At 41.4% G+C, this 22,417-nt stretch overlaps 1 protein-coding gene across 2 annotated transcripts; it reads right to left on the bottom strand.

Moving 5' to 3' along the window:
* Positions 1-4,730: 4,730 nt before the first annotated feature.
* Positions 4,731-14,480, bottom strand: SELE (selectin E). Of its 2 annotated transcripts, none has more exons than XM_045877494.3 (14): positions 14,369-14,480; positions 13,922-14,013; positions 12,978-13,364; positions 12,354-12,461; positions 12,015-12,200; positions 11,021-11,206; positions 10,726-10,914; positions 9,592-9,780; positions 9,291-9,479; positions 8,906-9,082; positions 8,289-8,399; positions 7,513-7,534; positions 7,335-7,410; positions 4,731-6,671 (listed from the first exon to the last, which is right to left on the bottom strand). In XM_045877494.3, exons 2-13 carry the CDS (start codon positions 13,956-13,958, stop codon positions 7,359-7,361), a joined length of 1,833 nt encoding a protein of 610 aa, XP_045733450.1. In that variant the 5' UTR covers positions 13,959-14,013; positions 14,369-14,480; the 3' UTR covers positions 4,731-6,671; positions 7,335-7,358. The 2 variants fall into 2 exon arrangements, with proteins under 2 accessions (XP_045733450.1, XP_045733449.2); XM_045877493.3 differs by having other exon boundaries at positions 7,335-7,407.
* Between the last annotated feature and the right edge of the window lie 7,937 nt (positions 14,481-22,417).

The raw sequence follows: 22,417 nt of genomic DNA, 5'->3' as shown, positions 1-22,417 counted from the left end.
CTTTTGCATTTCTGGAGTGTAAAATGTGAAGGAAATAGACTGCATATGAAATTAGGACCTACATGATGGAGGGCAGTGGAAAGGAAGAGTGATGACAAAATCACATTTGTAGTTTTTAGAAGATGAGTAATAACAGTAATAGCTGGAGAGCTCGACCAACAGTACACATGGATCACCTCATTGAGTCTTCATGAAGGTTAAGTACTACTATTCCCCAGCAGGCACTATCATCATCCCCATTTAAAAGAGTGTCAGAAAGCTTAAGAAAGTTGTGTTTAGTCACAAAGCTAGTAAGAAACACAGTTGGGGTTTTGAACCCAGGCCAGTCAGTTCTGAAGCCCGTGCTCTTGATGATTAGGGAGCACATCTTCCGCCAGGAGTTTGGAGAATCCAGACCACAGGTTTGATGTGGGGACAAACCTGGAGCCAAGGAGCCCGGCAAAGTGCCGACGTTCTTACTATCATACCCCGAAGGAATATCTAGACTTGTATTTCTGAGTCTTCTTCAATTCTCACTTGACCCTTGTCTAATCAGGCTTTCAATCACACCAATTCCCTGAGACTGCTCCCACCAAGGTCCTCTGTCCTCATGTTATTTGACCAACCAGCCCCTGGCTCTCCTCCTACTTCATGGACTGTTCCTTCTCTGTTTCATTTGTTGGTCTGCCCTCATCTCTCCACTCTGCAAACCTTCAGAGTGCTCCAGTGCTCACCACTGTTTTTTTTCTTTTCTACCCCCACTGACTTGGTGATGCAAGCCAGCCTCTTCACCTTGAAGAGCATCTAAATGTTTGATGACTCCTAAATTTGTATTTCCAGCAAGGACTGTTCCCAGCCAAATGCCTACCTGATATCTCCATTTAGTTGTTTAAAAAGCCTCTCAAATTTTACACGTGCCAAACTGAACTTCTGAATTCCTCTTCCCAAGCCTCTTTACATCTCAGTAAATTATAACTCCATTCTTTAAGTTCCTTAAGCCAAAGCTTTTGGAGTTAATTGAGATTCCCCTCTTCTTTTGACAAATTATATCTAATAGGTCAGCAAATTTTGTTGGCTTTGCTGTCAAAATATCCAATCACTTCCATTCTATTATGCATCAAAACCACCATCATCTCTCACCTCTATTATTGCAGAAGTCCTCCCATGTAGACTCCACGTTTCTACCCTCTTCTTTTTATGGCCTATTTTCAACAAAACAACTTAAATGATTCAGTTAAAATGTGTATCACTCAGGGTCCCAGCCAGAAACAGAATTCACCCCAGATGAGTGAATTCTTCACCCACTGAAGAGTCTTTACTAAAGGGACCACTCACATAGATTGGGCAAGGCTAAGAAAACAAACATGAGAGGATGAGGCATCCAGAGTCTGGCGGTAGCAGGATGCAGCTGTACCTCTGGGACTGAAGATTCAAAGGAGGAGATGGTGTTAGAGTCCAGTGAGAATTGCAACCCTAAAGGAGAAGCCACCCATCAGGAGCTATACTGGAGGAGAGATACAGCTGCTTCTAGAGAGAACACCTGTGTAGGCAAAGGTTGGGTAAGACATATCCTGACCACTCTCTCTTCTTGCTCTTTGATCTCCTGTATGAGCCTCTTATTAGTCAAACCAATCAGACACCAGCCCGCCAGTGATGCAGTCTGCAGGGCTCAGCCTCTGGGACACAGGGCAGGGAGACCTGAGAATGGATGGGTAGTGAGGGAGGGCAGCAGAGGGGAAGAAAATAACCAGCAAGAGAAAACACACATCAGACCCTCTAGTGGCTTCTCATCCCACCCAGAGTAAAATCTAAAGTCCTTACATTGGCTCACAAAATCTTACATGGTCAGGCACCTGCTTCCTAATCACTTTTGTCCTCTGAGATTTCCATTCTTTTTTGTAAGCTCAGTTATTCATTTAAATTTATTTATTTAAATTTCACCTAGAAATTTAAAATATTATAGCAGAAGAGTGTTCAGAATATTAATCCTCTATATTCTCAGAAGCAGAAGGTCTAGCATTCAATAAATGCCAATTGAGTAAGTGGATAAATAAACCCCTTTTTGGTCATAAACTGCAAATGTCCCTTTCTTTTTTAAGGAAAGACTTTATCTCCTTTTTTTTTTTTTTTTTAGTCTCATTATTTTGTTGGATATCTTTGTTGTTCTACTGGTTTGTTGGACATTCTTATTTTTTGAAAACCAAGATCCAGGGTTTTCTTCAGAAAGCTGGTTTAGGTCATCAGGCATCCAGCCAAAACTACATTCAAGCTCCCGACTTGCACCAAGTCTACAAGGTACACCAACATTTCAGGCCCTTGTCCAAGAGAAGGAGAGACCTTGGGTCCATCCAAAGTTGGGTTTTGGGAGGGTGGGGGTGGGGTTATTTAGTGACATTGTCAGATATACACTCAATTTATTCACTTTTCTATACATTTTAAATTCTGGCCTTATATCAAGTTAGATTTCTAAAGGACTCAGACCACATCAACTTAGCCCCTCACTAAGTTCCCCTCACTGAGTCCATCAAATCTGTGTTTTTTGGCTTTTATCAAAGCATTTTTCATATGGATGTTTTTGAGTCATACGGATGGATTTTGTATTTGCTAAAAACACTTTTCTTGAATGTACAGTGACAAATTTAGCTTAAATTTAATGCACATTCATCTATACCATGGAATATGATTCAGCCACAAAAAGGAATGAAGTACTGACACATGATACAGTGTGGATGTACCTTGAACGCATTAGGCTTAGTGAAAGATGCCAGACACAAAAGGCCAGAGATTGTGTGATCCCATTTATATGGAATATCTAGAATAGGCAAATCCACAGAGACAGAAAGCAAACTGGTGGTTGCCAGGGGCTCTGGAGAGAGAGGAATAGGGACTGACTGTTTAATGGGTATAGGGTTTTCTTTTGCTGAGAATATTTTTAAGTAGATAGAGGTGGTGATTGCACAACACTATGAATGTACTAAATATCACTCTGAATTGTACACTTTAAAGTGGTTGCTTTTATGTTATATAAACTCTACCTCAATAATAATAATTTAAAAAATAGTGCACATTCAATCTAAAGAGAAGATTTGGGGTAGGCAAGGCCATGGGACAGGTTAGCAGCCACTTGAAGGGTTGTCGGGAGAAGAGTGGCTATTTGGCTATTCTGTGGTCCCCAAAGGGCAGAACTAGAATGAGTAGGTGAGCATTATAAACCATCGCAAAACCCCAGAGAGATTGAAACCAATGCTGGAGAACTATTTGGGTCATTGAGTACCACTGGCAGAAGAAGCCTTCCCTTGTGCCTCTCCCCTATCACAGATGACTGCAAGGCTTACTTGTTCATTGCTGCCAACCAAAGCTGCGTTCACCGCAGTTTCCAACATGAGTTTATCATGGGTAGAAGGAATGCGCAGTCTCACACAACAACCAGTAACCCCACAGCCGGGGTGCCCAGTTCTCCAATAGCATGCTTCTCCTCCACTCAGCTTGAACTACCTTCTCCCTTGGACACAGCCTCAAACTGTGTCGACTTCAAAATCACATACTCCAGCATCCCCCCCTTTAATCACGGTCACCTATTCTTGTAGATCTGGTGCTCAAGTATCTCACTGCAGCACTTGTCAATCATACCTCACTGAACCTCCAGGCCATTAACTAGTTCCTTTATTTCATCTTTATTTCCATTCTGTTCTGTACTATTGTCAAACCTATCTTGTCTCCATAACTGGATTTCAAACCTTGCCTTCTGAGACAACTCATTCCACTTGAGAAAATTGGTCCTGTTCCTTATCATGAGCCCATCTGCATTTGTTTGTCCACATATTCATTCATTCATTCAAAAAATATTTGTTAAGTATCTATGGTATATCAGGAATATGCTACATTCTAGGAACAGAGCAATGAACAAGGTAAATTGCTTCTACCCTTAAGGAACTTAGAATCTAGTAGAAAAGACAGGTATTAAGCAATTACACAATAATTAGTTACTTAGGATTAAAGGAAGGAAGAAAAATATGGGCTGTGAGAGCATTAAAGAAGTGACTTAATCTAAGGAGTCAATTGCCATGAAGGGACATTTGAGCAGAGAACCTGAAACCTGAGTAGGAGTCAAGCAGGCAAAGAATGGTGGACTCCTTGATGAGGAGGGTGAGTAACTGCAGGTGAAAGAAGCCGATGTGTTCAAAGGCATCAAAGTGGGCAGACATAGCTCTCCATTGTGGATGGAGTGCAATGCCTGAAGGGGCATGGCGTGAAATGAGGATGGGAGACAGGCAAGACTAGATTTTGTGTGACTTATGGGCTGTGTCACAGTCCCTCCCAACAGCAGACTGAGAGCCTGGAGACTCCGGGGATTTTATCATTTAATCCAGGGGTTGTGTTAAGGATCTGTTCTGAGGCTGTCGGTGAGAGCACAGCTGGTTAAGGGTTATTACAAGAACTATTGATAGGAAGGATTTGGCACCATTGGGAGAGTAAGGAGAAGAACAAAATCCCCTTAATTATAGCCAAAACTCTCTTGTGGTGTTGGTTGAACCATCTTATGAATATACCAAAACTATTGGACAGTACACTTAAGAAGGGTGAATTTTATGGAATGTGAATTTTATCTAAATAAAATAGAACTTTTAAGAAAGAACCTACACACAGAACTAAATATAAACATGTTTATTATCAAACTTTGTACTGCCATATCAAATACAAAATGGGTATGGCATAAGCTTAAATAAATATATACTTTAAAAACTATAAAATATTTTAAATCATAATTTAAAATACTTTATTAAACCGAAACGCAGACCACATTTACATTTCACACAGCTACTTCCATTGCAGTATATATAAATATTTATATTTACAGCATTTGAACAATTTCAGAGAAAATAATAATCCATTCCATAGGTAGCCTGCTCACAGTAGTTGTTTATTTCTCTCTCCCTTATTTCACAGAGTTCTTTCGCTCTGTCAAAATCTCTGACCTTCTGACCCTTAGCATTCCTCCCTGTTTGCTTTTGGCTTCGCCTTGGCCAACATACAGGCAGCACTTGTCCGAAACTTTGCTTTTTCAACACATCCTAGATTAGTGAAAGTGTGGGAGAGTTTTGATTCTCTTGTCATTTGCAGGATGGAGTGAGAAGCTCTGGCGATGGACAGGCCAAGAATTTCTCACTGCCAATGATCAAGTGATAACTGGAGATTCCTTAGGAATTTTAACCTCCTTTATAAATAAATATAAATACACACTCATCCAGACCTTCCTTTCTTCATGAACACCCTAACAAACAGAATAATGCAATTAGGGAATAAACATTAAAAGTCTCCACTTAAAAAAGAAAAAATCCACTGGACAAATCCTTTATATGGTGAGTTCCTATCATGAATTTAAAATCTTACACAATATGCAAGAATTATATGTTGATGCATCGCATCTGACAACATCTTTGTAGGGATGCAAAGCACATCCATATTTCTACAGTTTTTTAAACAAAGATATGCATAAAAGTGTACCTTCATTTGTTTGCATTTACACTTTTTTTCAAATCAGAACACTTGGCCTCATGGAAGTTTTTCATCATGGAAAACCACATACCTCTGAAAACAGAGATGACAGTGTACAAGCGTATGCCATTCATGTTCTACTCTCCTGACACTACTCATGTTTTTACTTATTTTTTTTTAAAATAGGCTCCATGCCCAGCATGGAGCCCAATGGGAGCTTGAACTCATGACCCTGAGACCAAGACCTGAGCTGAGATCAGGAGTCAGATACTTAACAGACTGAGCCACGCAGGAGCCCCACTACTCATGTTTTTAAAGCAACTATAGTAAAACATTCACAACTTTATACTGGTTAACATTATACATTGCTGGGGGACAGCATTTGTCCTTTTTTGAAATAAATTTACTACAGACATAACATTATGTTTGTTAATAAACAAAGATCTAGGATAAGTAACTTTTACCTTAACATAGTCTTAACATGCACATATTTTAAAGTCCCTACAACACTTGTATTGAATTAAGAATTAGGGAAGATTGTACTTTAGTCAATGCAAATAAAAGAATACAATCTCTAAGAGCACTTTATAAAGCACTGAGTCCCACAGGGATAAAAGTGATTAAGACTGTGCTTAGTAATCCTCACACAGAGTATTAAGTAGGATTTCCCCAGGCACTCGCCTGTGGGCATTAAAAAATTATCATTTTTTGCACTTTGGTGATAGAATATCTTTGGCCAAGTTGTTTTCCCTAAACTCCTAAGAATTATTCATCCCCATGACAGCAACCATGTAACCAGTAGTTGAGACACAGTGAGGGGCAAAAGAAAGAAACAATACCAAAAATACTGTGTTTCTCCACTGAGATCTCATAGTGAGCAGGGGAGAGAGTTAGAACAGGAATTCTGAGATTCCAGAGCCTGAGTCTCTTTACTTTTGTCCAGAAATGAATATGCTTTTCCTCCATCATCCAGCACTTTCCAGATGCTGAGAACAGGAAAGAGAAAGCTGAGTGTTGCTGGTGGCAGGCTGGCCTCGCCCACTAGAGTGTGGACCCTTGAAGTCCTCATGGGTGCCATGCTCCCAGCTGTAAAAGCAGTGGATGTGGGAGCTGAGAAGTACCAGAGACCAGAGGAGCCCTTTCTGTCTCTGCCATCATCAGGGTATTTCTCTAGTTCCCTGGAGGTACCTGTGTTCCTGCAAACAAAGAATGCATGCCGTCAGGACACTTAATATTCTGCATTAATAGCAACAACAAAATTCACTTTCTAGCACAGACCACTGTGTTCACTGTCACTGGAGAGTACAAGTATGAACAACAAAATCCTATTCAGTTAGGGCAGTGAAACTATTCTGTATGATACTGGAATGGTGGATACATGTCATTATACACTTGTCAAATCCCATAGAATATACAAAACCAAGAGGGAACTCTAATGTAAACTGTGGACTTTAGTTAATAATAATGGATTTGTATTGGCCCATCAATTGTAACAAAATGCCACACTAACACGAGCTGTTAATAATAGAAGACATTGGAGGTTCGGGGGGTATGTTAGAATTCTAGTTATATAACAACAGTCCATATCTCATGCAATTCCTAGTTTAGAACAGTTTCTAGAAGATAGTAAGTGCCACATAAGGGTTAACAATCAGCATTTCAAAAGTGAAATGACTCTATAAAGGCCAAATCTTGTTTTTTTCCTCTCCTTCTACAAAGAAATGAAACAACCTTCCATAAAACACCACGAAGCTGGTGATTCTCCCCCAAGAAACTGGCAGGTTTGGAGGGCTCAAGGAGCAGCAGAACGTGAAGAGAGGATACATTCTTTCAAAATCATATGTGATTTCAAGTCTTACCTGATTCCGTTTGACTTAAAATGACTACAAAGGCATGTGGAAGGATCCGTCTGATTGAAGGCTTTGGCAGCTGCTGCTGAATACACGAGAACACTAAATTAACCCCTGTTTTCCGACATAAACAGAGAAAAATGTGTAGAATATTCAATGGCATGCTTTGGACAAGAGTGCAACTTACCTGGCAGGAACAAATTTCTTTGCTGCAAGAAAAAGAAAACCATTAATTTGGACTAAAGGACTTTTAAGAAGATATCACATTCAGAAACAATATGGTTCTATTCCCCAGGGACTGCAAACTCTACGCCTTCAGGGCCCCTGTGATAAGCAGAGTGCAAACACAGCCTGTTGCCAAGGGGGTAAAGTGCAAAGCACACACTCATCCTAAGGGCCCAGCAGTTTCCTAATGCTAGCGATAGCTGCAGGCTCTGCGTGCTGAGTTCATCTGCCAGTTTTTCATGAGAAGTCCCAAATCTAGATTTTATGTGAGATTTCCCATTTTATAAATGTCAGAACTTAATTTAAAAAAATGTTAACTATTCCACAAGCCAAACAAACTGTGAGTGTGGCTAGATGTGTTTGCAGGGTCCCCAGGAGATACTCCCACATTTAAGCCTGTATTCCCAATAAATGTTTTGGAAACATTTTCGCCATTTCCTGGAGCACAACCCTATAGCTCACTGCACAACTCTCAGGGGGGCCACAGAATTCCCGGTGAATGGCATCCCTTGGAACTGTCCACTGTTAAATAACATGTATATTTCCTAAAACCCTTCCCACTTTGAGTTGTACTATATACTCTTTCTCTAAGACCGTGGCTCAATTATACTGTTCTTCAGTGTTTCTCTAGTAACTCGAGTCTAATTACTAATGTGCAAGAGAGAACATGACTCATCAATGAGAAAAAGAAATACATTTTTCAGAACATTTTTGAAGTATGATCCCAAGCTCCCTTACCTCTCTTGCGTAGGCGTTTCAGGAGCCAGAGGAGAAATGAGGCTGATGTCAAGAGGGAGGTCCCAGCAGTGGCGAGTCCGATTGCCAGGGGAACATTGGACTCAGTGGGAGCTAGGGAAACAGAGAGGGAAGAACTGTCATGAGAAGAAACTGAATTTAAAGTTTTTCTGTTCTGTCCATTTGCCCTTTCCTTTGCACACTGATGAGCCGTCTACATCAATACATATGGAGGAGACGTGGTAGGGACTAAAGGCTTCTGAGATGGGCCCAAACCACCTGTGGCAGCTTGTCTCCCGCCACTGCCAAGAGACCTCTAACCTGCCAAGCTCTTCACAGAACCCACTGCACCTCGGTCAAGACTACATGCGTGCTCTCTCCATTACTTGTCTTCCTTTTCCCTACTTTGACCTCTAGCTCTCCTTTTTCCACTTGTCAGAATTCTACCCATTCCATCCACCCGTCACCTCTTCTGTTTCCTCTCTATCACCATAATATTAAATATTCACCAGCTTCTCAACCTTGGAACCTTCCTAGTGTGAACATAATGAATGGTTTGTTACCTTCCCCTTCTTCTGTCTAGCCCTCCCAGACAGCCCCGACACCAATCAGTACTTCACCTTCACAGGTAGGCGGCATCCCAGACCAGTGTCCTGTGGCATCACATGTCAGAGCTGCAGACCCATTGAGTGTCCATCCTTCAGGACATGCAAACGCACACACAGTGCCAAACACAGGCTCCTTGCTGCAGCTCACGTTCATCTTTCCAGAAACTGTCAGACTTGAACATTGTACCACTGCAAATTATGGACACATGGGTGGAGGTTAACAAAAGTCTCCTGGAAAATGTCTAAAACTGGCTGAAAAGTCATAATAAACGTAACTTATAAGCACTACTTAGTTTTCAGCATGTAAGAAATTAGGATCACACCCATTAGGGCAATCTAGCTTCAGACACATATGAAATATTTGACCTTATCCCTTAGAGTCTAAATTCAATCCTACCTTGGCAGGAGGGGACCTCCTGTGTCCACTGTCCCTGAGATGTGCACTCAAGCTGAGCTGACCCACGTAATTCAAAGCCTTCCTCACAGCTGAAGGCACAGGAGGACCTGTAGCTGAACTCTCCAGTAGAGGAATGGGCGCACCTCACGGAGCCATGCTGGAGCTGCCGGACAGCATCACATTTCACAGCTGAAAGATATGAGTAAGCACATTAGAAGTCTGTATCAGGAAGCAACAGTTTTCTCATGTCATCAAGTCCCTAGCTCTTCAATTGTTTTTATCTTAAAAACAAAAACTGTACCTTCACATGTGGGCTCCTCACTGTCCCATTCGCCTGTGGGGCCGCACTGGAGTTTTTTGGATCCCTTCAACACAAATCCCTTCTCACAGAAGAACTCACAGCTGGACTCACTTTGGAAATTTCCAGAAGCACTAGGAAGACAACTCATGTAGCCTTTCTCTGGGATGGACAAGGCTTTGCACTGAAAAGCTGAGATACCAAAATGATGGTCAGAAAATATTGCAGTGGAACTGGAGAGTGCTTAGCATTTGATGAATGAACCCATTCATTTTGGACAAAGCAATGCTCAGCGATCTCAAGGCTCTTCATTACTCCCTGGACAACTGGGAAGATGAGGGTGTTTTCTTTGAATGCCAATCCCTTCATTGATAATGGCACTCAGTAAAGGATAGCCTTTAATAGAACCAGTGGTTCCTGAACACCGTTCTGACATTTGAAAGAAGTTACAGTCAAGAGAAAGATTTTATGTAGTCAGAGAGCAAATTATGGGTCCCGGATGCTAACAGATGATGCCAAAACACAAAAGGAAGGTAAGAAGGCAGCACAAAAAATGTGTCTGCTTTGCAGTTTGGTTTTGGTCTTGTGGCTTCTTACCACTGGAAATCATTCTGTGCTATATTTGGCAACAGAAATACCAGAACATGATAATGAAAACTGCTTGTTTTCAACATCACTGCTCTTGCTTTAAAGTGAATTAAATTTTAGTGCTTATGTAGGTATTAAGGGTGTCTTTACACATGGCACATTCTTGTCACTGCTAATTATGAGCAGTTTCAGAAGAAAAGTATTACAAGAGTTTTAAAATCAAGTCATGGTCTCACAATCCTACTTTTAAATGTTCTCATGTGATTTCCCCTTAGATTAAGGTGTCTGCCTACTCCGTGCCAATGTCTACAAAGCCACGTTAGCACAGCACAAGAAACCGGCCAAGCATCCACTCTTAGTACGTACAATCCTTTCCCTGGATAAGCATTGGCTCTTTTATATGAAACTCAAAAACATAAGATGAACATTGCCCATCACATCTGATTACTCTAGTTAAAGTAAGCATCTGGTTTCATTTTAACTGCCCAAGTTCGAAGATTGCTGCCCTTTAAGGAAGGGGGTATGTTAAGGAGAAGCTCTTGGGCTTACCTTCACAAACTGGGACTTGCTGATTCCATTTCCCTTGTGCGGTGCATTCAAGTTGGGCTGGCCCCTGCACCAGGAAGCCTTCCTCGCATGTGAAATTGCAGGAGGACCCGAAGGTGAACTCGCCAGCTGGGGAGTGGCTGCAGCTCACAGACCCATTCTGAGGATGGTCAATGGCCTCACATGTCACAGCTGTAACATAGACACCCACGTACATTAGCAGGTCTGGTCTGACCATTTCAAGTACAGGTTGAGAAAAAGAACATTTACAGTAAATCTTGACATGGGGCAACTCTACCTTTACATGTTGGCTTCTTGTTGTCCCAATTCCCAGATGAGGTACACTGGAGGTGCTTGGGTCCCATTAGTTCAAATCCTTCTTCACACTCAAAGGCACAAGTTGTGTTCCATGGGAAGTTTCCAGAGCTTTCGAGACAGTCCATAGTGCCATTGGGAGGCTTTGTCAAAGCATTGCACTCAACCACTGGGGATTTGAAAGAACACCATGAATTTTACAGAAGAATGATATGTTTACTTCCTAGAGAGTTGAAATTTATAAGATGGCAAGGAAGCAGCTTTCAAACAGTAAATCCCAAAGTCCTAAGTTAATGTAGGGGGACGTGCACATACACTATAAAGTTTTTATGCTCTTTTATTAATACTTTCATCTTCTCTGATTGATTTATACTTTGACTACGTTGAGTGGTCTCTGATCTATGTTATCATATCTCTCATGTCTCTGATCTACTTTACGGAAGGCAAAAACAAAGAAAAAAAGTTTCTCAATCAGGATTTATGACTAGTTGTGAAAACAAAAATACTGACATACACAGGACATTCATTTATGTCAGCCCAGCAGGACCTGGAGGCAAAAAGTCTTCATCTCCAGCCTAGAAAGATAAGCCTGAGAGAGAAAAAGAGCTGTTGGGACTGCTTGATTCCCATGGTCTTATGCATCTACTGCATCAAGAAAGGCCAACCAGGAGAAGTCGTGAAGATTTCTTGAGTGTGGTGCCAGTGCTACAGCACTCTCTTACACGTCACCAGAGCCTCAGAAGCACCCATCTCAAACACGGTGGTTTTTCTAAAAACCTCTCTCAAACCAAGCAGACACCGTACTGACCAACACATATTGGCTGGGAGAAGTCTTATTAAGAACAACATTACAAAAAGAACTTTCCCTAGAGTTTTGAAAGTGCTATAAGTTGGATAAAAACAAACAAACAAACAAACAAACCAAGGCCAAGAGGGATGAGTCAGAGAGTGTTGTGTGCATTTGGAGAGAGATTTACCATTGCAGGCGGGAAGAGGAGCACTCCAGTCCCCTGTGGAAGTACACCACGTGGTCTCTGTGCTGCTTGGGAGGTAACCCTTTTCACAGCTGACGGAGCAGGAAGAATTGTAGCTGAAGTGCCCCAGAGGGTGAGTGCAAACCAGGCTTCCGTGCCCAGGGTCTTCCTGTGCTCGACAGGTCACAACTGAAAGGAGAAACCACATCAGATCCTCTGTCGCCTAGCATAAAGTGAGAAAGCCCGGGGAAGGGAGGACATGCACACCTGACACCCAAGCCAGCTGGGACACGGGAAAGTGCTACCGACTCAAGCGAAGGAGCAGGTGAGATGGGGACCTACCTTGCTCACACCTGAGTCCACTGAAGCCGGGGTAGCACTCACAGGTGTAGCTGTTGACAGTCTCCACACACTCACCATGGCCGCTGCAGGATGTAGGGGTACAGGCAGCTGCAAAAAACACAATGAGGAAGAGGATCGTCATTGTGCTTATAATGCGTTTCTTTGGGTTGAGGATCAACAGTGTGTGACAGAGATGTCACCATTTATAGGGACTTCCAGAGATTTTAGCTGAAGTGCTTCACGCAATGCCAAAGCTGGGTTTTAAGCTAAGCTGATGTTAATATGCAGGTGTCAGGGGTACAGTTGTCATTGGCATCAAGAATAGAAAATTCTCTTTATCACAAACTTTCAAGATAGTTTTCCTTCTACAAGTAAATGAGTAACTAAAATATGCGTTGTATGTGCATACACTGCCTATGTATTGACCTACATATATACATACATTCTTGCCTGAATTCACACAAAGAGGCAAAAAGATATAATTTGCCAACAGAATGTTTTAAAATTATATTTTTTAGGAACATAACATTACCATAATAGAGACCAGGTTTTGCATACTGTCAATAATTTGTCGAGATGCCCTCAGCCTGAAACTCCCTCCCACGGCTGCCTCAAGTCCCATACCTGTGTAACACAAGGCAAGCTTCTTTTTGTCGCATCTCTCATCATTCCACTTGCCCGTGTCCTTGTCCCTCTTGATGTAGATCTCCACACAGTCTTCATTGGTTTGCTTATTGTTCGGTTCGCCTGGAGCCCAGTTCTTGGCTTCTTCGGTCAGAAGCTTCTGGGTCCCTATCCAGGTCCACTGCTTATTGACCTTTCTGATTCCGATCCAGTAGTAAGTTGGTGAATAGCTGAACATGGAGTTCAGGTACTTAATTTCTTCTTGGTTTTGTATCGCAACCAGATGCGTGTACCTTTGCTGACAGTAAGCACTAGCTTCGTCAAAAGTCATGGTTTCTGTGGAGGCATTGTACGACCAGGCCTCGCTCTCTTTAAACAGGAGAAGCGCTAAAAGGGAAAGTGTGAAAGGCATGGAAAGGTTAGTCCTGCTATAGTTTGACTCTATTAACTGCGCTTTTTACAGTCTTATTTTCATCAACCAGTGGCCTTGGAATGACTTGAATTTTTTTTACCTTTTCCAAAGTAAGAAGAGGTATAGATGGAGAAACCATTTATTGTGTGTATCTTTTGTGGTTGAGCCTCTCTGCACTCACTCACCACAATCTATCAGGGTATCCACTACGGTAGAATAATAATCAGAATAACTAAGCCTACTGAGCACTTAATATGCACCACAGAACTGTCTGAGGCCATTTCCATAATACTGGATTCTCACAATGCCTCTGGGAAATAGGCCACTCATGATCAACACTTTACACTTTAGGAAGTTGAGACACAAAGAGGTAAATTGTCTCTATCCCAGGATGGAATGCATTGTGCAGAGAGGCCAGAGATGCTGCTAAACATCCTACAAAGCATGGACCCCCACAAAGAGGAATTATCCTGCCTGAAATGCCAAGTGTCCAGGATGAGAAACCCTGATCTAACGAATGATATTGACTTACCAAGAGTGAGAACAGGGAGAAGCTGTGAAGCGATCATGACTTCTAGGATTCTTTTTTTTTTTTTATCAAAAGATGAGTCTTGAAATGCCCTTCTGGGGGGAAAAAGTACAAAATTCATTACAGAAAGAAATTTTAGGTAGCTGGTTACTGAGATCATTTTATGAAGATGTTTTCAGCAGTATCATAAGATTTTAGCTAAAGGATAACAGTGCCATCATCTTAGTTTGTTTCAAGGAAGTCGACTGGAATGAATACATACAAAATTTAAGGTTTTCATCATTTAGGTGAAAGAGAAAAGCCAGAGTTTAACTGGTCTGGATACAACAAGAACATGCACAGGTCTTTTATCAAAAGGCTTTCTGCATCTCTATTCATATTGACAATCCTGTTGGCATATTGACAATTCATATTGACAATCCACCCTTGTAAAGACTCTTTTGAACTTACTGTTCTGTCAAGTGGTGGCTTTGGTGCCCGCGTTGGAATCCTGTTTGTGTCACTGCTGCTTCTGTCTCGTGCCACTTAGCAGTTCTGATGTGAAGTCAGCCAAGAACAGCAGAGCGCTGCTCCTGCCGGAGCCCCTTTATAGGGAAGCTCGCTTCCTGTGAGTAATTTCCAAACCCAGTAAAGAGGAATTCCCCAGCAGCATCCAAAATTTTCCCGGGAATATCCATAACACCGAAAAATTACAGTGATGTCAGAAACTCAAGTCCTCCAAGCCTTTTTATTTTACATGAATGCTATTAATATTGGCACAAATGTGGGGTTTTAAATAACATAAAATTGATGTCTTTAAAAAATTTGAAAACTTTGCTCTTTAGCAGCATCTCTCCTGTAATTGTGGTAGTAACCAGAATTTCATGAACATAAGCAAATTCAGCCTTAGTTTTATTATCTGTGGGCTACCATTCTTAATTTTCTTATCTGTAGCTGTCAACAGTGGACCACCAATCTTTTGTTTTTTCTCTCTCTCACCTACCAGTACAACCCATTTTAAGGTACACTGTCTCACAGAGGAATGAATCACAAGGTATATATTAATCCTTAAATTCTGTGGATAGTTATAGCTAAATTACTAGAAATAATATCTCCCAGGTAAATGTTTGAAATAAGGCTTTGTTTCTTAAAAATAACAAAAATGGGAAACAGACTTAGTTGTCCATGTCTGGAAAATGCTTATTCATGATTTGTTAAGTGAGAAAAAATAAAGATGAAAACTATATGTACTCATAGTTACTTGACTCCAATTTTATTTAACAGTTTTAAAATATGTATGTGTAAAGAATAACAAAACTATACCAAAATGTTAACAGTGGCTATCTCTCATGGCAAGACTTGGGGTAAGTTTTATATTCTTAATGATTATTTTCAGCATTTTCCAACTTTGGCAATGGCCCTCCATTACTTTTATAGTAAAAATAACACAGTATAAAGAATCCTGTGTCCAAATGCAACTGAAGGAGATATATATAATATCACTTATTCTGCTCTTCATTGTGACATTTCTTTGGGGTGATATCTCCAAATCTGCATCTTGTCTAATTTAAACAATAGACACAGTAAGTGGGGATCATTTTAATTTCCACAGGAAAAGTTGTGACCCCTACAAGCACCTTCCAGAAGATCCTAATTCCAAAGCAAATTCTCTCTGTGGCTAAATTTACATTGAGAGAACTTCGGGGAGAGAACCCAATACCAGAAGGAGGTATAAGAGAAAGAAGACATGGAAGAAATTTGAGAGTAAAGATAACTTATTATTAGAGGTATGGGGGGGATATTCCAAACCCACTCACCCTTAAAGTTATCCTGCATTCTCCTAGAATATGCCCCTGAGGTTGAGCCAGCAAATTAGGCACCTGGGGACTGGGGGCTGAGGGGCTTTCCTCAGTCTGCCTCTCATGGAGAGACGTCAGCACAGTGAGGGGTAGGAGGGGGCGACAGCGACTGTCAGGATCTGATGAGGGCACCCACTTGCTAGAGATGGAGGATGAGTTGAAGAAATTGGGTGAGAGCTGAATAGTTGGGGATGTTGAGTGTTATCTCCCCCTCCCCCAAATAAACCTATGTTCCCTGAGTAACAGGCTGACTAGAGGTGCTTCAAGTCCCCATTGAATCTCCCAGGCTCTGAAGATGTAGCTGGGTTTCAACTCCGGCTTCATATGGACTCCTTTACAGCATCCACACTGGGAGGGCTAAGGGAAGAGGAAAGACAGTGCAAACATGGGCTCACCCCAGGCGCCACTACCAGAGCTATTTCCTCTGTGAGGCGCCACACTCCCTGGCTTCTTCACCTTTTTTCCTGGAAGTCATTTGTCTTCTCCTCTCCAGCCTTTAATGGGCATTAAGGACTTTACCAACTTTCCCTTCTGTGCCCAGATCCATTCCTACCTTTATGGTGAAGAGGCATCCCCGAGGGAGTGAGAGATGGCCAGGAAAAGGATTTGGGGGTTGCCAAGACAAATGTTCCATTTTTATCCAAAGCTGTACACTACCAATAGCTAGGGACAAATAAAAGCTACAGACAGGAGACTATTGGGTTTAATGGGAGGTAGCACCAGCCATAACCACATGGGGCAAGACCAACGGTCAAGGTGTGAATTTGGCTTTGGTTCCTCACTGCTGAAGGGAACTGCAAGGCATGGGCACTGACCTTCCCAAGGCTCTCAGTTGGTTCCTTTATGTCTGAGCAGTTTTGTTGGGCACTTTTTTTTTTTAAAGCCTTGATAGCTTCCCCCCCACATTCTACTCTGCCAAACACCTAATGTGCTTCTGCAGAGTCTAATGTGGGGAGAAGAAATCCCAATATGGATATAATTCTATTTACAGAATAAAAATCTGATATTTCTCGCACACCCAACATTGTGAAATAAAATTAACAATATCATGGTATAAAAATGGCATTTCTTGTTTCATCAGAGCATAAGACTATTTGATGGAAAACTGATCTGGTTCCCTCTGAATTTATTCCCCAGGAAGGCATGTTCACTCATCTGGGATTTGTAGCTATCTTAGAACACCTGGGTCAGGCAGGAGCCCTGGGCTTTGTCTGAGCTCCCACACCCAGGGAGCTTGTTTAAAATGCATGCCTTCAGGTCCAACACTTCAGAGACTCTGATTCAGTGGGTCTGGGTGGGCCCAGGAATGTACACTATCAATGACCATCTCAGGTGATTCTGAGACAGATGCCCAAACCCCACCACAGTTTGAGATAGAACAGCCCAGGGCCACCTAAGTTAGGAGAGACTATCAAGAAGACCCTATGGCTGGTGCTCAATTACAGGTACCAGAATTTCGACCAAAATGTCACTGTAGCTAATCCTGACACCTTCTCTGCTGAAAAACTAGAGGTCCTGCTTGTAACAGTGCTGGTCCCAAACAAGGAATATTTGGGATGAGTGGATGCTCTGAGTTCTTATACATGAAAAGTAAGTGGTTTTTAACCAAAGAAAGAGAATAGCTGCTGAAGAAATGATGTGAGTATGGAGATATTCAGTTAATTTCCTACTGTCCTTCAAAAGGACCCTGTATTTCCACTAATTCCCCATTATGAACTTCCTAAACAATTCTGAGACTTACAAATTTGATGTGTTTCCTTGCTTCCTATCTGGCAGTACCTTATCTTGAAGTTTCCGGTTTCTGTTTTGGGATCTAAGAACTAACTAATGGGAATATCTTCAAAATGAGCCAACTGCGGTGAATTCCCAAAGCAGAAGAAACAAGTGCGGGCAGCCTGGTGGATTGACAGAGCTTTTCCTGAGTGTAGCCAGACTGTTTGCCGACACTGGGTAACTGGCTGCAGAAAATATCCCTGGTTTTCAGAAAAGTCCCCTTGCTTGTTTTCCTTGGCCAGCACTGCTTGTTTTGTAACACAGAGGTTTCCTAAAGGACTATTCTTAGCTTTGCTCTCAGTGCTTCATATCAGAAAAGTTGGGGTCTGGTCACTGAATACCAAGAGATTGCTGTTTCATACTAGTTAGCTCCGTGGCGGTGTAGAGCAAGATTTTTTGTCTCTTTAAGCCCTAGATTTCCCATCCGAGAACCAAAGGTGTTTGATTAAGTCCTTGCTGCTATAATATATTATAACATACTGTGTAATAATAGGAAGATGAACCATGAGAGACTATGGACTGTGAGGAACAAACTGAGGGTTCCAGAGGGGAGGGTGGTGGGAGGATGGGTTAGCCTGGTGATGGGTATTAAAGAGGGCACATATTGCATGGAGCACTGGGTGTTATATGCAAACAATGAATCATGGAACACTACATCAAAAACTAATGTTGGAATGTATGGTGATTAACATAACATAATAAAAAAAACTACTAAAAAATAATAGGAAAAGACACCAATTTAAATTCAACTATTCATTATTTTTCCTAGCTGTGACGTTTTTAGGTAATAATCAATAATGATATCATATATAAAGCACCTAATGGATACCAAGTGCCTTACATACATTACTTCATACACATTTCACATAATAAAAGGCAGACATTATTAATTTCATTTTGCAGAGGATGAAACATGGACCTAGAGAAGTTAAACAATGTGCCTGTGGTGTTTTTGAGTTACTAAATGGTCAGCAGGGATTCAAATCCATGTTTGTGTTCTTCTAAAGACCACATTCTTTGTGTTCATTCCATGCCTGCTCAGACAGAAACCCCAGAAGGAAATATACCTGAGTTTTTGTGTGAAAAAAGTGTTAAAGCAACCTCTTTCACTTCCCATACCCCTAGCTGGCCCTGTAAATTCAGTGTCTTTGGTTGGGATCCTTTCACAGTAGACCCTAAGACAAGGATGTGGGTGAAAATCGTTTATTTGGGAGATGATCCAAGGAGCATAGTAAATGAGTGAGGAAGTAAGACAGGGAAAGGAAGGAACCTGGTAAAGTGTATGCTAATAGACAGGTTACCACTGTGGGAACAAGGCCTCAGCGGCCCGCCCCCTGCAGGGAGCTCTGGGAGATATCTAACTATAGCCCGAAGGAGGGGTGAGGGAGCTGGGGTGGACCCACCAATTCCAGTCTGTCATTTGCTGAGGGCTGACCCTGGGAGGAGGTGGTTAATTTCTGCACTTCCAAATTGATTCCTGAGGCCAGACAAAGCCCACCACAGTGAGTGGCAGGTGCTTGCAAGTGGAAATGACATGATCTGACTTCTGTATGTCGTGTTGGGACAAGATGGATGTGTTAGTTTACTACCACTGCTGTAACAAATTACTGCAAATTTGATGGCTGAAAACAACCCAAATTTATTATTTCATGGTTTCTATAGGTCAGAAGTATGGTGGATGGTTTCTCTGCTCTGGGTTTCACTTTGTCAAAATCAAAGTGTAAGTCAGTTGGGCTCTTCTTGGAAGACTCTGGGAAGAATCTACTTCCAGGGTCATTCAGATGGTTGACAGAATCCAGATTTTTATGGTTGTAGTACTGAGGTCCCTGTTTCCTTGCTGGCTATCAGCCAGGAGTCACTCTCAGTGTCTAGGGGCCACCTACATTCCCTGGCTTATGACCCCTTCATCTTCCAAACTCAGCAGTAGCTGAGTCCTTCTCTCAAATCTCTCCAACTTCTTCTGCCTCATTGCTTTTCTGGCCACCACTTCTGTGTGGATTTGAAATGGGGAAGGACAGAGGAACCAAGATTCCCAAGGCCATGCTTTTTTTGTTGTTTTAAAAAAGGACAGTTGTAATTTTTATTTGCATTTTATATTTTTATACATGTTGTTAGGAGTCAGCCATTTTAAGGATCTCAGATGACCTAACCAGCCTTCAGCATGTTTTCTGTCCTACTTCTGACTCTACTTATGGTGTGACCATATTTGCTGTAATCTCAAAGGAGAAAAATAAAACTTATAAAAAAGGCAAAAACAACAACAACAAAAAATCTTATTCTGAACATTCTGTAACTTTTTTGTGTGTTTATGCTTAGCTGTACTATCAAAAGTTGGTTTGTATGAAATGGTTAACAAGGCCAAAGATAAAAGCTTTCTTTTTCTCCCTTTTTTGATCTATGAACTTGCTGCTTATTTTTTGGCCTGCGTGATGTGTATGTGAAACAATGTTGTCTAATAATAAATTGGAGTTTTATTTTGCTGAGTTGTCCTAAAAAAGAGAGATATGGAAGGACTGATTCACTGTATGGAGTCATTTTCCAATACATGATGTTTGCTATAACCCAGTTTTACTTATTGTCCATTAGTTGCTGGTGTTCAAATTTTTACTGAAAAATGGGGGTAATTCTGGACATCATAATGATGCCTTCTCATAGAGTATTTTATTTGTTGTTGTATCCCCAGCTCCCAACTTTGCCTGGCTTTTAGTAAATGATCATAGATATTTGTTGAATTAATAAATGAATGAAGTCACTTGAAATTAAAACATTTGCTTTTGTGTCCTAATCATGCATTTCAGAACAGTTGGCATCCTAAAAAGGAAGTGTTCTTTCTACTTTAATCTTGTACAGTGTAAAGACAGAAAACCATTTGGGAAAAGCTGCCAGCCTCAATATCTCCTAGTACCAAACTGAATGCCAACTTTGAGAAGCTAAGTGAGAGGATTGATGATGCTTATGCACATACCTCTTCATGCTGAGTGCCTACCTGTAGTCAGATCACAGGAAAGCAAGGAGCACTCCTTTAGGGGGACACTTCCACACTGAAAATAATGAGGCTCAATTATTAGAAGTGTTTTTATCTCTAAAAGCAGTAGGAGATTTTTCTCAATAAGGAATCGTTCTGACCTATAGCATTTGTAAACCTTCTTTAAAATATCCTAAAATTCTGGGTGGCTCAGTTGGTTAAGTGTTCAACTCTTGATTACAGCTCAGGTCTTGATCTCAGGGTCATGAGTTCAAGCCCTATGTTGTGCTCCACACTGGGCATGGAGCCTACTTAAAAAAAAAAATCTTAAAATTTTACTAGAATATGTGAAACCTCCCCCAACTAATTCTGGGAAGTTATAAAGTTCATGTCAAAACGGGACAATGCTAGAACAAAAGTAGGAAACCAATCTCTTTTATGATGAGGATGTCTAGAAAGAAGAATCCTGGTCTGGACCCCTCCCACACCAAGTCAGCCATCCTGGCCCTGCCTCTGTTTGTGTACCACTGTGCCTTTTCCACAGACAAGAGCCATCTATGTATAATGCAGGAGTCAGGCGGTCAGCCTCATCCACTTCACTTTGTTTGCCAGTGGTGTAGGGGGCCAAGTTAATGTTTATGTGGAGCAGAGCATGCAGGGTGAAGAGATGATAGATCTGACAATGAGGAGCACACAGGCATTGTCCAGAAGGAGGACTGCGGAAGAAGATTTGGGACTAACTTTCAAAACAGAATTTCCTTGCTCTCTGGATGTTGGCTTCCTTGACCTTCGATGGTTAGAGGTTCCTTTCCTTGTTCAACAATGTTGCTTTTGGAGAGAAAACAGAGCTCAAAAACCCACAGGTCATCCCCTGGGGAATGTTACAGGAATACAGAGGGCTGTTTCACAAACCAGCAAGGCCTCATCTCTGCTTCTAGTTGATAGGAAGAGAGGAAGAGATGAACAATACCTTTTTAAGAAGCTCAGTTTTATCGCTTTATCTTACAGAAAGATGCCTCCAGTCAGTCTGGCTAAGGGTAATTAGCACGGGAGCGTCTTTATGATTCTAACAAGTGGAATGTTTCCCTTAATTAAGAGAGCCTTGTCTGACTTAGGGAAATGAAACACTTTCTCCGATGGGAGTGTGAGCTGGCCATAATTCCCACTGACAAAAAACTTAGAGAAATAAGGCAATTATCTGGAGTGATCAGAAATGAGTCACTTTCCTCCCTGGAGATATTCAGAAAATTGAAGCAAAAATATATTCTTTTGGGTTTTCTGTATCTAACAGATAATTGACTAATGTCTTGGCTTTGTTGAATTACTGGGAAGCAGCATGAAGTAGAAGAAAAATCTGGTCATTGTAGTCATGCAAATCAGCAAAACAAACATTTTGGATAATGCCACAAACTGGCTGTGTGATTTTCAGTGAGGTATTAAATCTCTCTGAAGTTCAGGTTCATCAACTGTAAAATAATATGGTATCTAAAATGGGAATTCTTTCTACATTGTAATGCTGTGGTTTTTTTTAAAAAGTAAAAATAGGTGAAATAATATGAATAAAGCACTTAGCGTGTATAGTCAGTCACTCAATAAATAGTACCACGTAAAATACTGCTAGAAATGCTAATTTTATTTTATTTTGGGAGGGAGGGGCAGAGGGAGAGAGAGAATCTCACAACCCTGAGATCATAACCTGAGCTGAAATCAAGAGTCAGACGCTTAACCAACTGAGCCATCCAGTTGCCCGTAGAAACGTTAATTTCTGGCAAATGAAGATTTGCCTGGCCTTTATACCAGGATTAAATAATTGTTAGCAAATGCCTGAATCCTAAAGTAGACTCTATCCACGTAGACTCTATCCACCTTGGCAGGTGGGAAATTTCCAGGCTAGCTTTGTGAAGCTCTTTCCTTGAGAAACAG

This window comes from Mirounga angustirostris, unplaced genomic scaffold, assembly GCF_029215605.1.
Source record: "Mirounga angustirostris isolate CCGP_5_RB_7025 unplaced genomic scaffold, mMirAng1.0.hap1 SCAF_6, whole genome shotgun sequence".
NCBI lineage: Eukaryota > Metazoa > Chordata > Mammalia > Carnivora > Phocidae > Mirounga > Mirounga angustirostris.
The sequence above is the reverse complement of the archived record's forward strand: the minus strand, read 5'-3'. Positions and strand labels throughout refer to the sequence as shown.